The 23,537-nt window shown below is 37.9% G+C and overlaps 1 protein-coding gene across 5 annotated transcripts in view; it reads right to left on the bottom strand.

Moving 5' to 3' along the window:
* LOC124530463 (kinesin-like protein KIF13B) overlaps window positions 1-23,537 on the bottom strand; it is a 132,386-nt gene that overhangs the window by 8,790 nt on the left and 100,059 nt on the right. For 2 of the 5 annotated variants that reach the window (XM_047104638.1, XM_047104653.1), the window contains exons 6-30: window positions 16,871-17,118; window positions 16,396-16,543; window positions 16,095-16,274; window positions 14,491-14,590; window positions 14,261-14,409; window positions 13,525-13,762; window positions 13,039-13,182; window positions 12,831-12,941; window positions 12,234-12,457; window positions 11,617-11,775; window positions 10,520-10,552; window positions 10,017-10,178; window positions 9,772-9,888; window positions 9,272-9,521; window positions 8,398-8,594; window positions 7,415-7,575; window positions 6,780-6,894; window positions 6,552-6,653; window positions 6,002-6,107; window positions 4,995-5,186; window positions 3,803-3,947; window positions 3,273-3,421; window positions 2,642-2,787; window positions 2,237-2,380; window positions 317-497 (exon numbers count right to left, since the gene is read on the bottom strand). In XM_047104638.1, coding sequence (XP_046960594.1) covers window positions 317-497; window positions 2,237-2,380; window positions 2,642-2,787; window positions 3,273-3,421; window positions 3,803-3,947; window positions 4,995-5,186; window positions 6,002-6,107; window positions 6,552-6,653; window positions 6,780-6,894; window positions 7,415-7,575; window positions 8,398-8,594; window positions 9,272-9,521; window positions 9,772-9,888; window positions 10,017-10,178; window positions 10,520-10,552; window positions 11,617-11,775; window positions 12,234-12,457; window positions 12,831-12,941; window positions 13,039-13,182; window positions 13,525-13,762; window positions 14,261-14,409; window positions 14,491-14,590; window positions 16,095-16,274; window positions 16,396-16,543; window positions 16,871-17,118 — 3,901 coding nt within the window. Of the gene's footprint in view, window positions 1-316; window positions 498-1,193; window positions 1,236-2,236; window positions 2,381-2,641; window positions 2,788-3,272; window positions 3,422-3,802; window positions 3,948-4,994; window positions 5,187-6,001; window positions 6,108-6,551; window positions 6,654-6,779; window positions 6,895-7,414; window positions 7,576-8,397; window positions 8,595-9,271; window positions 9,522-9,771; window positions 9,889-10,016; window positions 10,179-10,519; window positions 10,553-11,616; window positions 11,776-12,233; window positions 12,458-12,830; window positions 12,942-13,038; window positions 13,183-13,524; window positions 13,763-14,260; window positions 14,410-14,490; window positions 14,591-16,094; window positions 16,275-16,395; window positions 16,544-16,870; window positions 17,119-23,537 lie in introns of all 5 variants that reach the window. The other 3 variants (XM_047104659.1, XM_047104667.1, XM_047104646.1) reach the window with 3 other exon arrangements.

Raw genomic sequence — 23,537 nt, 5'->3', positions numbered from 1 at the left:
TATTAAATGGGTAATTCTAAAATCGTGTTTGGACAAAATGATAAACAGAATCGTATGAGTGAGGGAAAAAATAGAACGTGGTTTTAGAAATAGGAGTGTTTCGCTTTCTGATTTGTAGTTTAACATGTACTGAAAAAGAAAAATCACATTACAAGAAAAATATCAATCTGTAATAAACGTCCCAATAATTTGTTCCGGAGGCGCCCAAATGCTTTGTTAAATTTTTTTTTTAATGAATGTTTTCATTTCAATCTACACTTTTGGTACGCAATCATCCGAGAGAACACAGGGGTGTAGGAAGACGGTGTCGACTCACCGAGGCCGAAGGGCTTGGTGGGCGTGGCGGCGTCGGCGTCGGCGTGCGCGTGCGCGGGCGCGGCGTAGGAGTGTCGGTGCGCGGGGCGGCGCGGCGCCTCGTCGGCCAGGTCGGCCACGCTGCCCGAGCGCCCGCCGCCCAGCCCCGACAGCGACTCGAACGACGAGTCCAGGCGCATGATCTGCGTGACATTGCTAGCTGTACTTTGTTTACTTAATTATAATACACGTACTCCTCCCTCGTTTTACGTGTGTGCCATCGATTTATGTTTCTTTCAATCGATCCCCGTTGAAATTTTACTAAACTACATTCCAGCACCTTTAATATGTGTGGGTTTTTTTTTACAAATTTTGGTGACTTGTTGGATGCAATTTGAATTAAGTAATGTGCTCCTTACGCTTTAAATAGGAACTCTTTGCTTAAATAACGTGAGGGAAGGAATGTGAACACATTAACATTCACCCATAAGATTTTTGAAAATAGTATCTAAAATAGTATATCTGAATTTAAAAACTAAAAAAAAACAATTATCATTCACATTATAGCAAAAGAACCGGAGATAAATGTAGACTTGTAGCACAACGATGACATAACCAAAGCCACTTATGTTACGATGAGTAAACACAATTAAATTAATCGACTTTACCAATCTCATATTAGCTTATCTATGACAGAGTACATAACAAGACGAATCGAAGACATCCTAAAGATAAATCTAGGCACTAAATGTATTCATCTAAAAGAAAGGAACATGATGACTGGTTGATACATGTATATACAGTGGCTGTAACACCATAGCTAGAACACCGAATAAGAACCAAAACATGAAATGCAAAATAGGATAGCAAGGCAAAGTGTAGGGCCATGCTTGACTCACGTTCGTCCCGTTCTTGGCCGCGGTCTCGAGCGCCTGCGACAGCTGCGCCCGCGTGCGTAGCGACAACACATATATTAGGGCTTGTTTATGCGAGCGACTTTACTCATAAGCATTTGCGAAGTGAAACTTCTTTGGGAACGAGAACGAAATATCAAAATCTTATTCGAAACCAACTAAAAAAATTCAACGGTTGAACGCAAAAAGGTTTCACTTTCACGTGTGCTATGTTGCACGCGGTTCACAGTTTATAATCTATGAGTACATTACAGGAGGTGCGAAATTTAAATAAAAGAGTTTTTCAAAGTTTTGTGAACATAATCGGATTCCGTATACAAAATATACGTTTTCCAAATTATGATGACGTTAAACACCGATACAAAAAATAAACATATAATTATATATTTGTTGATGTTTTGAAAAGGTTATTGTATATTAAAAGTTTAGTATATTATATATTATAAACTATACATAAATAAATTTTAATTGATTGATGTTTTAAGTTCCATAATTAGTTGTTTTTATAAGTATTATCATCGCAATATTTGATCGTTTATCTCATGTTTGCTTGCCAATTTTATTTCCGTAAATAAGATAGTACATTAAAAAATATAATATGCATAATATTTTAAAATCCCGAATTATTTAAATTTATTTTTGATTTTACTTATTGATTATTATAATGTAATAGTTTGCAAGACCGAATACTAAGATTAAGATTTGTCACATTATATTCGTAATTTGTAGAGATTAAGAACAAAACAAAAAAACGAATGAGGCCGTTTTTATTATAGGTAAGTAACAACAATATATCTACGTTATGTTAATATGTTAGTCACAACATCGATAACCTGCGGAAGCAATTTTTAGTAGGTAAGCTCGCTCGTACGTATGTAACCACTATGTGAGAAGCTTCACAACATCGATTCAGCTGGTGTGAACACGACAGAGCTCATAAATACTTGTGATACAGAGAGTGTGCCGCACTGATAGCTTTATTTATATCGGAAGCGGACGCAACATAATGTATTAGGGTAGTTTCTCACCACGCTACGCGATGCAACGCTATCTTGCTCAATTTGATCCGAATCCGATAATTCTGCCTGCCCTTGCAATGTCGATACGAAACGTACAACGTATTGCGTTGCGTTGCATAAAGATTGTAACGCATCGCGTCGTGAGAAAGTTCCCTGAAAATACCACAATTACTAGTGACACGTCGGACACGCTTCTCTCGAATCGTCGGCGTTTGTATTCGTTTACGTGATTATCTAAATTTATTTTAAGCTGTGATTTTGTGAGCAAATACTTTGATTTTTTTTTTTAACTCTGCTGCTGTTACATAAAGTAATGGAAACTGATGAAAAAATATAAAGATCGCTTGGTATATGTTTTTGTTATACGTTTTCATCAGCGCCTACGTGTACGCGTGTCGCGTGGGGGCGGCCTACCTGCGAGAAGTTAGGCACGGAGGCGGTCTTGCGCATAGTGATGGGCTGTCCGCGCGCCTGCTCCAGCTCCTTCACGGCCACGCTCTGCCGCAGGCGGTCCAGCGTCAGGATGCTCTCCACGGCGCTCACGCCGCGGGTGTATTTTTCTAAGGGCAATAAAATCATGAGCGACATTGAAACGTTTACGCATCCTGTACAGATATTTTAAACTTTTGCTGTACATCGTAATATCACGGGTTTAGAAGCAACTTCGTTACTTTAAATAGTTACATATTCGATTTGAAGTTGATGTCGATTTATTTATACCCGTGAAAATCAGACAAAAATTGCAATAAGTAAATTCTTCGTAAAGAGCACGTTACCTCGCCTATTAGTACTTAAAATATATACACAATATATTCTCAGTAGCCGATCGTGCGGTTAGCACGTACGATTGTAAATAAAACCGTATTTGAGTGCCCATGTGATAGAAATTTGATAAGAAAAATTATTGCGCCGTATACTCTGTGTACCTCCTTATGTCAACTGTGCCCTCTCTCTCACACTTCAAATCAAAACACAACAATACAAATACAAATATCAAACGAATGGACTCTGGCCGATGTCAGTCAGCAGTAAAAGAGGAATTTACCGATATAGGTTTCGCCATCGGCGGCACTGGCCTCCTCTCCCGTGGCTGCGATCTGCGCCAAACTCTCGCGTTCCTCTAGCTCTTCGGAGGCCTTTGGAATGTTGGACACCACCTCGTACGTTACTCCCGTTGACGCTAGCTGGTCGATCCTGGACCAAAAAAAAAAACATTTTAGTATAGACAAACGATTCACTGTTCCCTTTTACGTTACATTTCAATTCCTTTCGTGACCGTACCCAACTGTAAGAAACAATAACCATCCCTTGCATCGCTAATACATCACCAAACTTGGGAACTAAGATCAATCGGTGCCGGTAACAACATTGGCTACATACCAACTCATCCTACCAACCATAAAACAACATTACCAAAGCTGTTTGATGGATATTCTGCCATCAATGCGATGAATGGGTTGTACCTAGCCAGAGGGGTTTGCGCGACATTAATTTTATGAAATATTTCATTATAAAGATTGAAATCAATTATTTTTTACTTTGTACGTTGTCGATACGGGCAACGGGCAGCAGTACCTGACGATTTTCTTCCGTATCCGGTCGGTGAGGCTCTGGCGCTTGTAGATGTTGAGCGCCAGGCGCTTGCGCAGGATGAGGTCCATGGGCGCGGGGTGCGACAGCCGCACCGTCGTCTTCAGGATCAGGTACACGCGCTCGTTGGCTGCGCGGACACATCGAACAACATTACGAATACACTTAATACACTTAATACACTTTCTGACGACCTCCGTGGTCGAGTGGTGTGTACACCGGTTTTCATGGGTACGCCACTCTGAGGTCCCGGGTTCGATTCCCGGCGGAGTCGATGTAGATTACCATTAGTTTTCTATGTTGTCTTGGGTCTGGGTGTTTGTGGTACCGTCGTTACTTCTGATTTCCATAACACAAGTGCTTCAGCTACTTGCATTGGGAATCAGAGTAATGTATGTGATGTTGTCTCATATTTATTTTATTTTTATTTAGTGTTGTCTTAAATTTTCGCGATTATTACACATTTAAATAAAACTAGTTATAACGGATTTGAATCGCGTATATTAATTATTTTTGGCATCCCGACGTTTCGAGCACTTTACAGTGTTCGTGGTCACGGGTAGACACGTGACCACGAACATGGGACATGGGACACGTGCGATGCCAAAAATAATTAATATACGCGATTCAAATCCGTTATAACTAGTTTTATTTAAATTAATACACTTTTCTCCGCCGTGTAAGTTTCGCCGTCGGCAAAAGGCCGATATAGTTTTGTTTAAAGATTTTTTAAAGAAAATAAAATTGGAGTAGAGTAATAACAGACGCAAGGTAAACTCACAAACTACAAGGCGACTCCATGATAATGTATTTTTTTTTTAATTTACTCGGGACCAATGTTATAAATCCGTTCATTACATACATATAATATACACTAAAAAACGACCACTGTACAAATTTGATTTTATTTTAAATTAAATTTATCTGAAGCATTCTGGTATGACCAATCGAATACAAGAACAATGGTCAAAATCAGTTCACAAATTATGACACTATTCCGGAAACACAAATACAATAAACGATAAAATCTTTTATTTTCGAAGCAAAAAAAAAGTATAAAAAATCGGTAAAATAATTGTTACTTCATATAATATTATATAAAGTAACTAAAACATTATGTCATCATCAAATTCAGATATACATACAATCCAGTGAATAAGTTATAAAGAGTATGTACCTTCAGTGATTCGGTTCAGGTACTGCGAATCGTGTATGGAGGAGTCCCACGAAGCGACGGCGGACACGTCCTTGTCGTGGTGGTGCAGGATCTGCAGCTCGTAGAACTTGTTGCCGTGCTCCTTGGGCAGGATGGAGTTGAGGCCGGCCACCGTCACCTCCTCGCCCGACGAATTCGTCGTCAGGTCGTCCGCTGGATACGTTAAACAATCATTTCTAACGACCTCCGTGGTCGAGTGGTGTGTACACCGGTTTTCATGGGTACGCCACTCTGAGGTCCCGGGTTCGATTCCCGGCCGAGTCGATGTAGATTACCATTAGTTTTCTATGTTATCTTGGGTCTGGGTGTTTGTGGTACCGTCGTTACTTCTGATTTCCATAACACAAGTGCTTCAGCTACTTACATTGGGATCAGAGTAATGTATGTGATGTTGTCTCATATTATATATATATTTATATTTAGGATTGCTATTTTTATATGTATAAGATTTTAAGAGTCTCGTGAACACGACATTATCTACATAATGTAAAAATATCGAGCTCAATCAAATAAAAATTAAAGACATGATAAATATTCTGTTTTTAATGAGTGATTGTTTTTTTTATTTTTATATAATATAAACCAAAATAATTTTTTTAAGCCTGTGAACGTAAGGTAATCGGAATATAACCGCAAGACTGAATCATGAAATTTGATTAAATTATATTATGTTATAATTATCGACGACCTCCGTGGTCGAGTGGTGTGTACACCGGTTTTAATGGGTACGCCACTTCGAGGTCTCGGGTTCGATTCCCGGTCGAGTCTATATTGGCTTGGGTCTGGGTGTTTGTGGTGCCGTCGTTACTTCTGATTTTCCATAACACAAGTGCTTTAGCTACTTACATTGGGATCAGAGTAATGTATGTGATGTTGTCTCATATATAAAAATATATATATAAAAAAAAAGAAAGGAAAAGGAAAGCTTATTATATGAATTGCAAAGCGTTCTCGCTGAACTTCCCCACCGTTGAGGTCCAGGAATAGCACGGGTATGTGCTGCTCCATGCCGGGCGGCGGGCTCCAGGCGGCCGGCGCGCCGGGGATGGGGCTGCCGGGGCTCGGCACCAGCACCTGCCGGGCGAGCACGACACCACAATGACTCAAGATATATATATATATATAACAACAACAACAGCCTGTAAATTCCCACTGCTGGGCTAAAGGCCTCCCTTTGAGGAGAACGTTTGGAACATATTCCACCACACTGTTCCTATGCGGGTTGGTGGAATGCGCATGTGACAGAATTTCTATGAAATTTGTCACATGCAGGTTTCCCCACGATATTTTCCTTCCCAGCTGAGGACGAGATGAATTATTTAGACAAATTAAGCACACGGAACAGCGGTGCCTGTCTGGGTTTGAACCCGCAATCATCGGCTAAGATGCACGCATTCTAACCACTGGGCCATCTCGACTCATATATATATACATATATATAAACTTTAGATATATTATTTAATAGTAAATAGTAAAAAAAAATGATCTGTACATAAAAACCTATACATTGTTACTCACCGCATTTCTTTCCTCAGTGAGCGACACCCACTGTTCAACGAGACTCTGTTCCCGCTCCATGTCACGCTCACTCTTCAACGAAGGAGACATGTTCACCAGTTTCTACACAGTTAAAAAGCATTCTGAGTCAGACATATTCGCAAGCGATTATCTGATTCATTTATTTAAGCACATAGCACGTAGGTTTACTTAGTTTTTATGATCTTAATTCAATAAATATGAATTTACTTGTAACTGAGCGTGCAAATGTTGGCGGCGTCGAGCGAGTGCGTCGCTCCAGCGTTCCCGAAGAACGGCCAAATCTTCTTCCTGGTACGAATCCAGAGGCTTTTGTAGACGTGATCTGAAGTTAAGAATAAATTATACGTCAAGAACTATTAAATATATTCCTAACGTACTATTCCTGCAGTAGATTTGAAACGTAACACGTTTCTATATCACAGATCACAGAAGTAGAGTGTCGGCTAAAGAGACAAGACAACAACAACAACAACAACCGCCTGTAAATTCCCACTGCTGGGCTAAAGGCCTCCTCTCCCTTTGAGGAGAAGGTTTGGAACATATTCCACCACGCTGTTCCAATGCGGGTTGGTGGAATACTCATGTGGCAGAATTTCTATGAAATTTGTCACATGCAGGTTTCCTCACGATGTTTTCCTTCACCGCTGAGTACGAGATGAAATATAAAGACAAATTAAGCACATGAGTCAGCGGTGCTTCCCTGGGTTTGAACCCGCAATCATCAGGTAAGATGCGCGCGTTCTCACCACTGAGCCATCTCGACTCTTTAGAGACAAGAAGTTTACGTCAATCAAGTCTCTGTAGGGACCGAAGTTAAAAGTTAGTGTAATGGCTGCGGGTACCTGACGGTGACGGAGCCCAGCTCGACGCTGACGATGTGCTGGCAGATGATGGGCAGCGTGCCGGAGTTGGCGGCGGGACGCACGCGCACGCCCACGCGCCGCTGCTGGCCCTGCCGCACCTGGTACACGCCGCCCGTCACGATGTCGGCGCGCGGCGACACCTGCGCACGCACACCCGGTCATCTGGGCTCACTTCCCTCACACGCAACTGCGGTATTGCTACTCAGCGAGTTGCTTGTTTTAAATTCGAATTTACAACATCTCAAGAGATTTAGTCACTGACGGTGCTAAGATCAGACAATGATAACTATACTCCAGCCAAATTCGATGTGGAATGTTTGATAAAAAAGCGTTGCTTAGCAACCAACGTCAGGCAGATGCTCAAAATATTTTTAGAAATATGTACAACAATTATTTTTTTTAATCTGTGTGTAATGAAACGTTGTGTGCAATGTTAACATTCTTAACCTGTTGTGGTTATACTACCATTATAATATGACCAAAAATATACACCACCAATTACGAAGAGCTTGTACCGCTATTATATACCTTCCTTAATCTGCCAATTGCTTAAAAAACACTCCAAATGTTACAAACCTGCGATTTCTATAAGTCAGTTTTAAAATATAGGGTTGTTAGTTTTGTAGTAATATTATAGTGGCAATTTAAGATTTTTAAACTTTTATTTTAAGCTAATTTTCATATCAATTATGTATTGACCGGCTAAATAACATTTTTGGATACTGTATTAAATTAAAATTTTTGTGTTTAAACAGGAAATTGTGTTATAATGAATATAGTTGTAATTATAATAATAATTATTTTTTATTAAGAGTGTATCAACCCTAATTATGACGACTCAAGGTTTGTTTACTAAAATTCCAGATTGAATGTGGCTGGAGTATAGATGTGAAATTTTCCTTAGCCCTGACGCTACTGTTTAATCGATTAAAATAATCAACCAATCACGTTTCTCAACGTACCTCGACGGGCGCGTACTCGCCCTGGTCGTTGAGCTCGTGTATCTCGACCCAGAGCTCGATCTTGCGCGTGAGCTCCGCCCAGCGGTCGGCCAGCGAGCGCGCCTTCGCCAGCTGCTGCTGCTCGACCACCCAGTTCCCGCACGCGCGGCTGAAGCCCGCCGAGCGGTGACCCCACACCTCGATGGACAGGGCACCCTCTACGGATGTAAAATACAATATATCAATTTTTGCGAGAAATTAAAAAATGTCCAACGGTACTTTCGAGATGGCCCAGTGGTGAAAACGCGTGCATCTTAACCGATGATTGCCCAAGCAAGTACCGCTGATCCATGTGCTTAATTTGTCTTTATAATTCATCTCGTGCTCAGCGGTGAAGGAAAACATCGTGAGGAAACCTGCATGTGACAAATTACATAGAAATTCTGCCACATGTGTATTCCACCAACCCGCATTGGAACAGCGTGGTGGAATACGTTCCAAACCTTCTCCTCAAAGGGAGAGGAGGCCTTTAGCCCAGCAGTGGGAATTTACAGGCTGTTGTTGTTGTTGTTGCTGATACTGCACAAAACAAATAGAATAACTATTGAAAACATTTAAAATCAACTAACGACTAAAATAAACAACACAAAGGGTAAAAATATCGCTTCCTCGTGCTAGCTAGGCTCACCGGCGCACGTCACGGTAGCATGCGTAAGCGATCCCGTGGCGTCCGCCGAAAGACGCAGAGGGTACCGCTGGTTTTTTAGTGGGTAAACCCGGCGTACTTGGGCGCACTAGGCGTCTAGGGCTCCGGGGAGTCCCACACACCCCCCACTTTCCATCACGTGGGGGAAGCGCGTAAAGCGTTTTTCCCGCGAGAAAAAAAAAGGCTCACCGGCGCAGTGCTCGACGAACTCCTCGGTGAGCGGCACGGTGAAGTCGCGGCGGTGGTCGAAGCGGAAGGTGACGAGCTGGTGGCGCGGCGAGGCGGGCGCGGCGGCGGGCGCGGGCGGCGTGTCGGCGCTCACCTGCGGCGCCACCACCACGGGCTCGCCGCCGCCCCACAGCGAGTACTGGCAGAACACGAAGTTGGACAGCGACGGCGGCAGCCCGCTCGCCTGCTTGATCACCACCCGGACGGTCACCTGCGCGCACACACACACACACGATGAGTTCGACGAGTGAACACGAGTGCTCTCGCGCACATTAAGATATCTTGTAAGTGTGGGCGTCGCATGCTCACACCAAAGCACGCCTTTAATAAAATAGCGTATAGTGAGTGAATGTTTACCACATAAAATGATGTGTCCGTTGATATTAGATATCTGTATATATATATCTGTGTATTTATTGGACGCACTATATTAGTTTGACATATTTTGAGTTTTAACTTACTTGTTGTGTAGCAGGATCTATGGGTTCGTCGTCATCTCGCATGTCACCAGAACTATCAGAAGCCGCTTCACATATCCTATCTTGTGGAAACTGTCCGGACACTCGACTTATTTCGACCTAAAAATACAATAAATAATCAAATATACCTGATTAATAGCTAGACAATATTTAAACAATTAATGGTCTAAGGTCCTCAGATCTAAAAACAGATTTTTGAACGTTCTAGAACAATAAAATTAACCAACCTGTAACCTCCCCGCTACTTCCCCTTGCTGACTTATAATGGGCGTGTGGTAGTCTAAAGTGACGTCATGAAACAGCGCCTCTAAGAAGATATTCGCAACACCGATCAAGTTGTGGTTTTCTTGTGACTCGTAAAACGGATCTAAGGCCTTCTCTCCTTTTTCCTAAAAAAGACAAGATAATATTAATTTTATGAGTGGCAATGGCATACAAGTACGGCCTACAACTATAAAAGTAAATCCTAATAAAATCAGCAATTTAATCAAGTCCCAAATGAATAAATAATGTGGAAAGAAAAAGAAAGAGTATTTTTAGAATATACATATTATGGTTTTAATAATATATTGGAATAAGAAGAGATGTCTGAAGAAAAATTGGAGTTAGTTCAAGATTATAAATTAAAAGCATTCTGTGCATATACACTGCGTAATGAAGAGGTATAATAAAATAATAAAAATAAAAACGGGATAGTGCTGTCTGTGTGTCAACTACTACGGAAACGCACCGTTGGTGAGTCGGGGTCGATTTGAACACCGTCCTGAAAATAAATCGGTATATACGTTTGGTGCGTTAGTAACTACGTCGCTTAGTTACAACATACACATAAGCAACACATAATGTGTTCAAGATTACGGTGCACATTGTTAGTTGCAATAACTTACATTGCCGTGTTAACGGTACATAAGATTAATTACTATTATTAGTAAAATATGACTTTACGCTAATTTAATATTAACTTATAACTTTTAAAGCTTCCTAAAAACCATCACAAAAAATTTAACTTTGCCGCTCAGAAAAACAAGCATTTGGAATAACCACGTGTTATATAGAAAATGAATAATTTTAACATCCGTAATGAAGAGCTACTTCGGATGTATTAATAGGCTGCCTGTTAAGTGAACATTACGATTTCGGCAACACCTGCTTAGTTATATAGCAAGCAGGAATCGAGATTGAATCGTAATAAAACGATGAAATAAACGCGCATGCGATGCATGTTAAAGTTGTATAGCCATGATAATGACTTCAGTTAATTTCTGGATAATTCAGAGCGGCAAAATTACTTGAGATAAACTATAATACTATAATAAGTGGTGCTGATTCTGTTGATGCAATCCCTAAGCTTTTTTGTTTATGGGCTAACTATTTGGTTTTCTTTTCAAACTCCACAGATAAAAAAAAACTAATAGCAATATATTAATTCTTGGCATTATTGCTGTTTATTTTTATAAAATATAAGTAAGTGGTTGGACAAATTGGGCAGATAGTAAGACATTGGCACTTCAGGATATATAGCCATTCATTACATCGTCTAGTCGTCCAATGTTATGTCTGGTTCACTCAACCTTTAAACCGACAACAAGACTAAGTGTTGCTGTTTGTCGGTAGAATTTGTGTAACGTGTAACCCAATCGGGCTATCACAAAGCTCTAGTATCATTGACTAAATACAACAGAATGAGCACCAATATCTATATATTCTAAAGGCATTTGATAGCCTCAAAAAAATAACTAACCTTTATCTCTTAAATCTTAGCATGATAATAAATTCTAAAAGATTCTATAAATGCATTCAATTTAAAATACAACCGGTAACACTCACGTCTTCAATGATATCGTCCCGCTGCTGCCGCCGCCTCCACTCGTCGTACATCTCTCGCATGTCGACCAGTTTGTTCTCCAGCTTCTCCATGGACCAAACCTGCGCGCCTCGTGTCGGACGCTTCACCATTATGGCCGGCTCCGAAACAAACGCTCCGCGCTACAGTAAAATTGTTACATTCACTTTCATACTCAATACGTTGCACTCTTACGGAAAAGGTATTTTTTTAATGGAACCTCACTTGTGCGTTAGATATTTATTTATTTTTATTTTTTTATTTATAATTCTTTATTGCACACCACAAACAGAAACAAAAAAGAAAGTAACATAAAATTAATAAAATACAAAAAAAGAATAAAAAAAAAAACAAAACAAAACAAAATAAGTACATTAAAAGTGTTGTACAATGGGCGGACTTATGGCTTTTTAGCCATCTCTTATAAATTGTCGACTCAAAAAAGCCTTGTCAACTTTGAATAACCATTCAATTTGAGTAAATATATTTTTTCAGTAGATTTTTTTTTTTTTTTTTAATTTTGCCTTTTGGGCTTTACTAGTCACCCAACATGACGTTGCTGTAGCTTACGCCGGGAGGAGCAGTAGCGCTACAATGTTACCTTTCTGTTGGGGCTGAGGTTCTGCGGCGGGATCTGCAGCGTGACGCTGAAGCGCGTGTTGCGGCGCATCTCCTCGGCCAGGAAGTTGGCCTCCTGCACGAGCGCGTTGGCGCGCAGGATGTCGGCCTTGAGGCGGCCCAGCGAGCGCTTGAACGTGTCGTCGCGCTCCGCCGCCCAGCGCTCCACGCGCGCCGCCGTCGTCGGCGTGCACGCCGTCATCTTGCCTGCCGCGGGGGACATTTATATATATATTATAAACGCTGACGAACAATAACGTTGTACTCACGTACAATCATCCATTATTTTCAACTGAAGATACATGGATAGCTGTTTCTTAAGATATTTTATAAATTATCTTCCTGTAGTAAAACTGCCTCTCTTTACACAGAGGAACAAGAATGATTTCTGAGTATTTTTGTTATGTGTGTGACATTTACTGACACTCAGATGGACAAAATGTAAACCTGTCATAAATATATACAAGTGCTTCAGCTACTTACATTGGGATCAGAGTAATGTATGTGATGTTGTCTCATATTTATATATACATAAACACAACTTCATGCATGTGTAAATTGTTGTATATAATTTACTTACCTAATTTTAACGGATCATAGGAATACGGAGGATATGGAGTCGATGGTGACAGTATATTTCTGAGCTGTTGAAACTGTCGTTCGTATTCTTGTCTCTGCTTTTCCAGCGCCACTAGAAATTAAAAATAAATCTAGTAAGTAATATGTTTTAAATACAACATTTATTTTTAATATTGGATATTATTATGTTAATATGAGAGGTCACTAACCTTGCTTGTCCTCCTCGTGCTGCTTCTCGAGCCGCGAGATGGCGGTCTGTATGGGGTCGTTGCTGAGCTCGTTGAGCATGATCTCGTCGCGGGCGAAGTTGTAGTCGATGGGTTGTGCAGGCGTTTGTGGCTCGGACGTCGCGGCTGTCAAATTGTATTTCTTTCTAATTTCCAGTCACCATAGTCAGATCAATGTTGCGCTATTTTTAAATAAATAAACTTAATCCCACCAACGCGCATTGGAACAGCGTGGTGGAATATATTCCAAACCCTCTCCTTAATGGAAGAGGAGGTCTTATCTCAGCAGTGGGAAATGTACAGGCTGTTACTTTACTTTTACTTTACTTTAAATTTTTTAAATGGTTCATCAAGTAAACTGATGAAGCGTAATTTGCCACTCGACAAATATTAAAAACTTTTCTGTCGTCACCATTGGCCAGTAGCATTGGGGATTTCCAATATGATGATATGAATCGTTCGACTCACTGATGTCCTTGGGGCAGTTGACGCGGAAGAAGTGGTGGTTGCCCCAGAGGATGCGGTCGGCGTGTCCGAGGCGCACGCGCGACACGACGGGCGCGCCGTTGACGAAGCAGCGCGCGCCGCCCAGCGGCTCCATGTGCAGCCAGCCGCCCTCCACCACCAGCAGGCTGTGCTGCGGCTGGATGCCCAGCCCCGACAGCTGGATGGCCGCCGCGCTGTCCGCGCCCACCAGCGTGCGCTCCTGACGTAACACATCTATTAGCGAAACTGTAGCGACACGACAGTCACGAACACTTTGTATTTGTGTGACTTGCAACCGCGCCCACCAGCGTGCGCTCCTGTGACAACACATCTATTTAGCGAAACTACAGCCAAACGACAATCACGAACACTTTGTATTTGTGTGACTTGCAACCTATATAAGTTAGGCTACTGATCATAAATCATCGTTGTGGACTCAAATTAGGCCATTAATGATTGTTATGAGTTTTTTAAACTTTTAATAGGAAAAATGTATGGAATATTTTTGACTTGTGTAATAATTACGATAGTTACTCAAAGCATCTCAGACCAAGATACCCATAACGCATCGACGTGGAATCGTCCGTAGAAATATAAGCCATTTATAAACTTATCTTTTCTCAAAAAGTGTTTTTACTTTTCCCTTTTTCCAAGCTAAGCCAGCGGATAACAGCTTGTAATGATATTATATTCTAGGTACCAGTTTCGCAATATTTACCTTTAAATAGTACACCAGCAGTTCATTGAGCGACGGATCCGCGTTCAGATTTACGAGGTAGAACTTATTCTTTTCGACTTTAATGCCACTCGCTTGTACGCTGATGCCCATCTTTTCGAGAGCGTGTTGTCTCTCGCTTTGTATCCGACCTGCAAATCGAAGAATAGAAAAGTTTACTTGTGGTTTATTGAGTCAAATAACTTTAAAGAGCACGTATGTTGTATACTGACCAGTTTCGACTAATTTTTCTTCCCAGGTGCGGGACATTTCCTTCATCAGGTGCTCACTTTGTGCCAATTGCTCGTGAACGTCTTCGCCCACAGGAGAACCCTTCAACAACAAATAAATGTATAACATTTCAAATATTCATAACACTAATAAAAGTTTTATTTTGCCCAGCACATGGTAGCCTTTTTTGTTCTTGATAGTTAATTTTGTACGAGTGTTAGTGATATAAAACCGTATAGTTCGAGCATATATATGTCGATTATTACTTATAAATTTCAATGTCTAAGGCGCGATTGAATCGCTCCAAGTCAATAAAGTGCCACTTATGTGGCCGACGACGCAAATACTTTTATCTTATTAGCATTTTCTGAGCTGTTGTAACGCCTTTTGCGGATTATCCACAGCTTTAACGGGGTCACTGACTTAATAAAAATATAAATAAAACAATTCAATCACATAAAATTTTCATAATTAATTTTGGTATAATATAAAAAACGATATTAATTAGTTACTTAGTTAAGTAATTAAACATATCATTGCAGAAAATCAACATCCACACAAATCATCTTCCGTAATATATTATAACACTGATTATAATCATTTCATTTATTTTGCTCTACGTGCCGAAAAATAGAAGCAATATAACACAAAAGTCACTGAAATCTTTATAAACGTTTCTGCGAAGTTTCCGCCTAGAATGGTTCTCAAATAACGCCTTCTATTTGAATCTTCTATTTGAAGTATAATAACTAAATTCATATTTTATATTGAATCGAGTAAAACGAAATGTTATTTTTTAATAAGAATCATTTACTGCCTTAGTAGAGAAATCAATGTTAAAAATAAAAATATACCTCGATTGAGACTATAAAAATACTAAATGTTTAAATGTGGCTGTATAATCTACTTTTAGACAATATGCCGAGCAGGTTAGACGTGGACTTCAACCGCATAACGCAGGTCGAAATCCGCACAATCACGACTATTTTCTAATAACTTCTCATTTCAAATAGCATACATAATGGCTTAACAATAACCATGGGACATATGACTCATGGGACAGGGAAATAATTAACATGCGCAGCTTGTATTTTTATTATAAAACATCTCATGTTATGCGGTAGAGAATACATCATGAGGACACTTGCATATTTAATTCAAAATAAATTCAGCCATCACCTTTCTGCATCCTGCATTAAAGTATAAGCTGTAATTCTTCTCCATAAGGAACGGGTCTAATTTCATTAAACATTTATGTTACCGTAAGATTACAAAATTCGTCAGATTACATTCTGACGCAACAGATTGTAATCTGTCGAAATATTGTGAACTGTGGAATATAATTGCAATTTAACGTATTATTTTTCGGTATGTTGTAATCTGTCGAAGTTTAACTGACAGATTACAATCTGTCCCGCGTCTAATTGTCAACTGTCGAAAGCTCTTCTTGATTGGCCGATCTTATTGTAAGAGCGATCAATCAAATGTCATAGGTTACAATTTCGTCTCGTCAGATTGTAATCTAACGAATTTTGTAATCTTACGGTGACATATACACTAGTTCAATTTAGGTATAAGTTTACGTAATGTGGGTTAAAGTACTTACCGTAGCATGCTTGAGCATTTCCTTGAGAGCTTCGACTTCCTGGCGCAATTCTCGAATGATCCTCGCATTGGGATCTTCGTTGACGACGGCGTGGTTGACGATACGTTTGGCTCGATCTGCGTATCTTAACGTCGATAATGTCTCCTCGTAGTTATCTGCCGCAGGTGATACTGTAGCTACCTGTTAAATTTATTACGGACCATTTTAATGTAGTCTAAGCAAAATGTTTAGAAATTGATTTACAATACGTAATTGGTTTAGACAATGTACTTTGTCATAAAATAAGATAATGGCCCCTTACCATGACCGTCTTGCTGTTCCCTCCAAGGTTGTCTTTCAAGAGCCACGTAAGCACCGAGTCTCTGTAGGGCACGAACTTGTCCTTGTTGTTCTTGCCTGAAGACTGATCTGCCAGCTTTGATATGACGAGACCCAATGTCGTTAGCGATCTGTAGACAATGACTTTTTGAAACGCAGGTTTCTTCACTTCTTCGATAAATTCATTTAGTTAAAATCAAAATTAAAAAAATATACTTTATTCGAGTAGGCTTTAATAAGCACTTTTAAATTGTCATTTAATAACTCTGTTAAGTGAAGCTACCACCGGTTCGGAAAGTAGATTCTACCGAGAAGAACCGGCAAGAAATTCAGTAGTAACTCTTTTTCAACATTTAAAAATACAGTCATATTATTTAAATACAATTATATATGTATGTAAGTATGTAATTAAACATTCGGTCATCGTCACATATACTTATATTGTTTAATTTTCTTACTTGTTGATATTAGACCCTTCTTTCAGCCGATCCCCTACCGCGCCAGTCTTCACTGCCCGCTCTGATCCTGCCAAGTCGACTAGGGAGAGCCTCGCCACTTTCTCCCCTGTTACCCCGGTGGCGGCGTCACAGAGAGTTTGTGTCAACACCACGCTGAAGACAGCATGTGATCGCGATGACTCGCTGTTCATGTTAGTGGCCGCGACTGTCCGCGACTTGTTACCTTCTGTCATCAGGTTGTCAATGTCCTATAAAAATATTAAAATGATATAAGTAATGTAGAATAATGTTTAAACAATATTATTTTAATTAACATGTTTTGAGTTTTTTTAATTAACATGGTTATTTTTATTATTAAGATTATAGATTTTTAGAAAGTTCTATTTATTAAGCACAATAAGGGAGATTTTTTTATCTTAACTCCTCCGTACACACAAGATACAAAACACAAAAACTAAACAAATACAGCCTGTAAATTTTCCACTGCTGGGCTAAGACCCCCCTCTCCCATTTGTCGAGAAGGTTTTGTATATATTCCACCACGCTGTTCCAATGTGTTTTGGTGGAATATATATGAGACAGAAATTCGTTGAAATTAGACAGGTTAAGATGCACGCGTTCTAACGTAAATAAATAATGGAATATTAAACTAAAAGTAATCACTTAAGAAAACACCGGAGATGTTTTCTCGTACCTTATGAATCCCTAACTTAGATTTACGTGTTCAGATGTCTAATGAAATTTTATTATTGTTTCAAGAACAACGACAAAAAGCAAACTCGAAGAAAATCGAATTACTTTCCAATTGAAACTTGCTACAAATGTTTTAATCGTAAAAGTCAAACAACGTTTTAATCTACTCGTGAGCTTGTTACTTTTGTATTTATTATACATCTCAATTGCCCTTATTTTCGCGGGCGGCACCGAAACGAAACAAATTAACGCGACTTACTTGTGCCAATTCATGACGAGTCGACAGATTTACATAATATACATATTTCGACGTGACATTTTTAAAAGAACAAACAAACCGTATCTTAATGTCTTCCATATTCCTAACGATCAATATTATAACCACGGGTAATTTTATTTAGTATAAACTAAACATCAAAATATACTTTATTTAAGTAGGCTAAAGCCTACTTTTGAATCGTCATTTAACAACTATTTTAAGTGAAGCGATCACCGGAAAGTAGATTCTTTTGAGAAGAACTGGCAAGAAACTCAGTAGTTACTCTTTTTCAAAATTTAAAATGACTGTAGTTTTGTTAGTCAATTTCAATTATTTATGTATGTAATTAATCCAGCCAGTATTAATTCCATTTCGTTTTTTTATCGTCTGCATAATCTTGTACTGAATAATACGCCTTATTTACCAATGTATATTTAAAAATGATTTAAATTTATGAAACGGCAAACTATGCATAAAAATAAGCTGTCTCACGCGGCTGTTGTCGAGATAAAGTAAGCGCTGACCCTGTGGTGTTCTTTTAAATAACGAAATATTTGCAAATATTTTCTAGTATTATAAAAGAAAAAACATTTTAACAGAATGAGAAAACAACAAGGAATCTTAACACCAGTTTAAATGAACAGATGGAATCAAATCTATTGATTTATACTCATGTTTGCAACTTTGAAGGTGAGTTCGGTAGAAATTCAACCATGTTCTCCAACTTCGTTGACTTAATGATCTATAAAGTCCAACCTAGATTTACCTTTAGAGACTAAAACTAAGACCAACTTCTGTAGTGAAATTCAATTATATACACGAGGTTCGCTAAGATTATATACCATTACCATCTATATAATACAACCTCTTTAGGAAGGTGAAAAACGTGACGTTGAGCAAGGCCAAGTTCTTTTTATTAGTCCACAATAACATATTTATTTACTCAGAATAAGGACGAACTCGTCACATATGTATTTTTTCTTGAAATACTCTCGGTTGATAATATCTTAACTAATGTATAATAAATACGACGAAATACATACAATGTGTTCGAGCTTATTTTAAATATTAGAATGTAATATGACAGTAAATAGCATTTCTTTTCCTTAATTTAAGCTAGCATTACAACCAAATCTATTAAAAGATAGGTCATGGGCATATTCATTTTATTAATTGTCAGTTGTTGACAAATGGATATAGACTGAAAAGAGTTGCGCGATAAGAGTACGTTACCTACTTACTAGGAGGACTACTAGGCTCATCTTATATCAATGTTATTAAATCTGGTTTTAATGTAACTAAAATCATAGATATTCATTTAGTCATGACGAATGATTGATGGTAAAGCAGCATTTTAATACTCCAATACTATATACAGAAACTTGAAATGCGCATCGTAATTATTTTTAGCCAATTAAAAGTAATAGTACTTGTTTCTATAAAACTCATACGAACGCAGACGCCATTATATCATTGGCGCAACTGCCCAGTTATTAGTACAATAATATAATTATATGTAATTCTCTGTACATAACATCATTTTGCATAACGTTAAAAACATTTACTATTTAAGTATTAATTTAAGTAGTAGTTGAATAAAAGACAATATATTACGAGTATGCCTCATATTATAAGAGGTAAAATTACCATCTTACACAGAAATCTCAATACTGCAAACACATGGAACATACGAGTTACGTACGAATTTGATACACGTGTAAAATAAACCAATTACATTTTAATGTGTCCCAATCCAATATGTACTCTGAAACATAACATTATAATATTATTTTTCTCTCTTCCTCAACTTGCGGGTTAATATCGAGTCGAAACATAAATCACGATTGTATCAAGATGACAACTGTAGTTATCCTTATCTCATTTTTCTAGTTTCGAAAACAATATTCTATGAGACAAGAACAAGACAAGAATTATGATTTATGCACGGGGTTTTAATTATTCTTTAATTTATTTGTTTGTTTTAATTAAAACTAATTGCTTTGATTTTATTTGATTATTATTTTATTAAGTTTCTCTATAATTCTGTACGATATCTGCTAAGGCGGTTCCATTCTTGACGCGTTAAAGGGGCAATAGTTACTCGACGCATTCTCTATTCTTTTATGGTCCAATGGGATGGCATTCTGATACGAATTTTAGCAGCACGACTAATAAGTTTAGACTAAAGACCAATACACGGGATTAAGAAACAAATTATTTAAAAATTCATTCAAGTATCCGAGTTTGTACCTGCAATCTTAGGTTAAGATTAACGTATTCTAACCGCTGGGGCGCCTCGGTTCTGACAAAGTAACTGCACGAGTATTACGTAATTTTATCGTCATATATTATATACATACACAATAAGCTAAGAGAATTGTACTGTCTGCACAGTTAAATATGGCGTGTGATAGATGGGAAGGTGGTTGGGAGGTTGGGTAGAAGGGAGAATATGTGAGGTAGGGTAGGTTATACAATTTCTTCAGGTCGTGTGATAATATAATATCGAATATATATTTTTAATATGATTAACTTCTTCCTAGGCAGCCATATTATGTACGGAAGAAACCACTACAGTTATTTTTTGAGAAGTAATGAAATGGTTAGCAATTTAAATTATTTGTTCAGCATACAGAGATATTGGCTGCGATAAAAAAAATCGAGCAACATTTCTTTTTTCGCAAATAATTTTAATAATGCTCAAAAGTTAAACCATAATCAGGCAGCAGACACTATTATATGTTTGAATTTTAAACATTCAGTACGCAAAATAATTACTTGGTCAGCAAGATTTAATGATTGAGCATCAGAAAAAACATGTCTGTTTTTAAGCAGTTTATTTGATTGGTATGCATATTTAAAACTTTGTGAGCAAAATAACTAATTATATTGCGTTTTATGTGGTCTTGTCGGCCTTACCCCTAGAGTTTTTTTTTAAGATTCCGAAAGCGCGAAAGGGGTGCAGCACCCGTTTGCTGCTCTATATTAAAATGTAAGCTGACCATGATTTGCTGACCAATTAGCTATTTCTGCTGACAGACTATTATTCTGCTCGAAAAAATGTCAATACTATGCTTACCAGTTAATTAACACCCTATTTTTTATTTAGAATACACTTCTAATTAATGTTATACTGACTTCAAATTAACTCAGATCGATGTATCATCGTTGCGAAACTTACGTATGAATTACCAAATCGGTACATTGACTAACATTTTTTCAATAATTACTATAAACATACGTTGTATATCCTAATCTTTCCAGATATGTCTACATTCATTTTTATTTTGTATTATTAGAAAGCAACCGAATTAACCTATCGTATCATGTAAGCTTACTAGAATTCCAATAACTTAGATGCATGCATTAGACAAACTATAAATAATTAGTATAAAAATCAAAATCAAAATAAACTTCATTCAAGTAGGCTTTTTCAAGCACTTTTGAATCGTCATTTTACAATTAAGTGAAGCTACCACCAGTTCGGAAAGTATGTAGATTCTACCGAGAAGAACCGGCAAGAAACTAAGTAGTTACTCTTTTTTAACATTTAAAAAATATAAAGTCATGTTAGTTAAATACAATTATTGAAATGAATATATCCTGCTTGGTAGTCAACAGGTACGAACACCACGCTTTTTATCATCTATAAAATCTTGTATCGAATAGTATGCTTTTTCTACCAATGTATTTTTGAATTGAATTTTCAAAAAGGCAAAGTTAAAAATGTCTGCGGAATATTGTATATATAAATATATCCTGTAAATTAGAGGTACAAGTTCGCATGACTTATAGATAGCAGATACTACAATATTTTATGAATAGATTCGAATTCACAAACGCCATAGTGACCACTGCACTAACCAGATATAATGTATACAATATTTGTAACTTAATTGTGTACATGTAAACAAAACGGAAACTAGCGTGAGTTTGATCCTTAAAATCGCTTGTTAAATTTGTACTAGTTTAATAAGGAAACGGGGTCAGGGTCGTTAGTACTGACGAGCGGCTCACAGGGCCACCGTCTATGTAATCGATGGTTGATCAAGAAACACTTTTCCCGAGTTCGTCTGGCCATTGTGTTTACAAAAAGACTTATTGGAAAATGAAAGATTGGAAATTTATACGAGATCAGAAAAGTATTATGGGTATCTCCAAAAAACGAATTTATTATGTCTTTTACTAACTGGTACATAAATTAAAAAGTATTAACAAAGAAAATATTTTCACGCTTTCATTTTATTATTCTATTAGCAATCAATGTAACTATATATTTTTATAATTAAAAACCATATTCAAAAACATTAAATAAATAATCGTATTTTTTGTATTAATATACAAACAGAACTAGGCTAAGTTACGATATAGTCGGCTATGTTTAATTCCTTCATTTGTCCAACTTGGATATCTAAAGGGCTTAATTCTTAAAAAAACAAGTCGATATAGATAACTTGGTGTTAAGGCTCTATGCAAGCTCTGAGTAGGTACCACACACTTATTTCAAAGGCGAGTGAGCCAGTAAAACCACTGGCAAAAGGGACATAGCTTTATTGTTCACAGTATAATGGATAGCATTGTTGAAAATGGACGAAGGACGAATAAACACACACTGGTAATTTTCACAGCCGACGAAAAAAGTCTAAGTATATCGACTACAGAAAATACATATTATAGAATGTGTAAATAAAATAATAATCGCTTTTGGTTCAGTATTTCAAGTTATACGTGTGTGTTATTATAACATAACAAGTAATTTTTTTACTTGGTGGTAGGGCTTTGTGCAAGCCCGTCTGGGTAGGTACCACCCAGTTCCCAAGGTTGGTGGCACATTGACGATGTAAGGAATAGTTAATATTTCACTATAGCTTCATTGTCTATGGTGATATCACCTGATGGTGACCACTTACCATCAGGTGGCCCATAAGCTCGTCCGCCAACCTATACCAAAAAGAAAACAATATTGTATACTATAGTATACAATATTTTTAATTACATTAGTTAGTTCATTCTCGTTGGGAATTTTAGGCGCAAAACGTGTTTCCAGACTATAAATCTGTACGAAAAGGCTAAAGGTCATCCAGCAGCAGGAGGAAAACGTACTATATTCGAGAACTAAAGTGAAAGCGTTAAAACAATTCCCTCTTTGCCTTAATTAATTCTTGGAGCAAACGTTTCATTCGCTATTGTTTATGTTCGTTACCATTACAATTCGGTATTTATGTTACCCCTCAGCCAATATTACCTGTTTTCTGCGAACGGCATCGTTAATGGTAGCAATTTGATGTTCGTACCCGTCCCTGTGGAATCGTTTATTCGATTTGTCAGTGATTAAACATCAAGTACGGCTTGTAAAACATTCGTATTTGTATATTTTATACGTTTAAACTATCAAAATAAAACGAATTCGAGATTTATGTGTCGCGTTACGCGACAGAGTCGCTCGACAGCAATATCAGGTTGTTATTGTTATACTCTTCTTCTCTCTCCTGTGTTGTATATGCATTTGTAGCGGTTTTTATATATCATTATGGGTAGAAGAAAAATTGATAAAAACCATTTAACTTTAAAAAAAAAATTATATTGAATTTATTGGTACGTACATGTATTGCTTCGACACAAAGTAGTTGTCAAAATACTATTTGAAACAGTAATGTCTCCAAAAAATAAAACCCCAATGTTTCATTTTAAATCCTTTAATATTTAATTGCCGCC

This window comes from Vanessa cardui, chromosome 1 (genome assembly GCF_905220365.1).
Source record: "Vanessa cardui chromosome 1, ilVanCard2.1, whole genome shotgun sequence".
Classification (NCBI taxonomy): Eukaryota; Metazoa; Arthropoda; class Insecta; order Lepidoptera; family Nymphalidae; genus Vanessa; species Vanessa cardui.
This window is presented reverse-complemented; position numbering and strand designations above follow the sequence as displayed.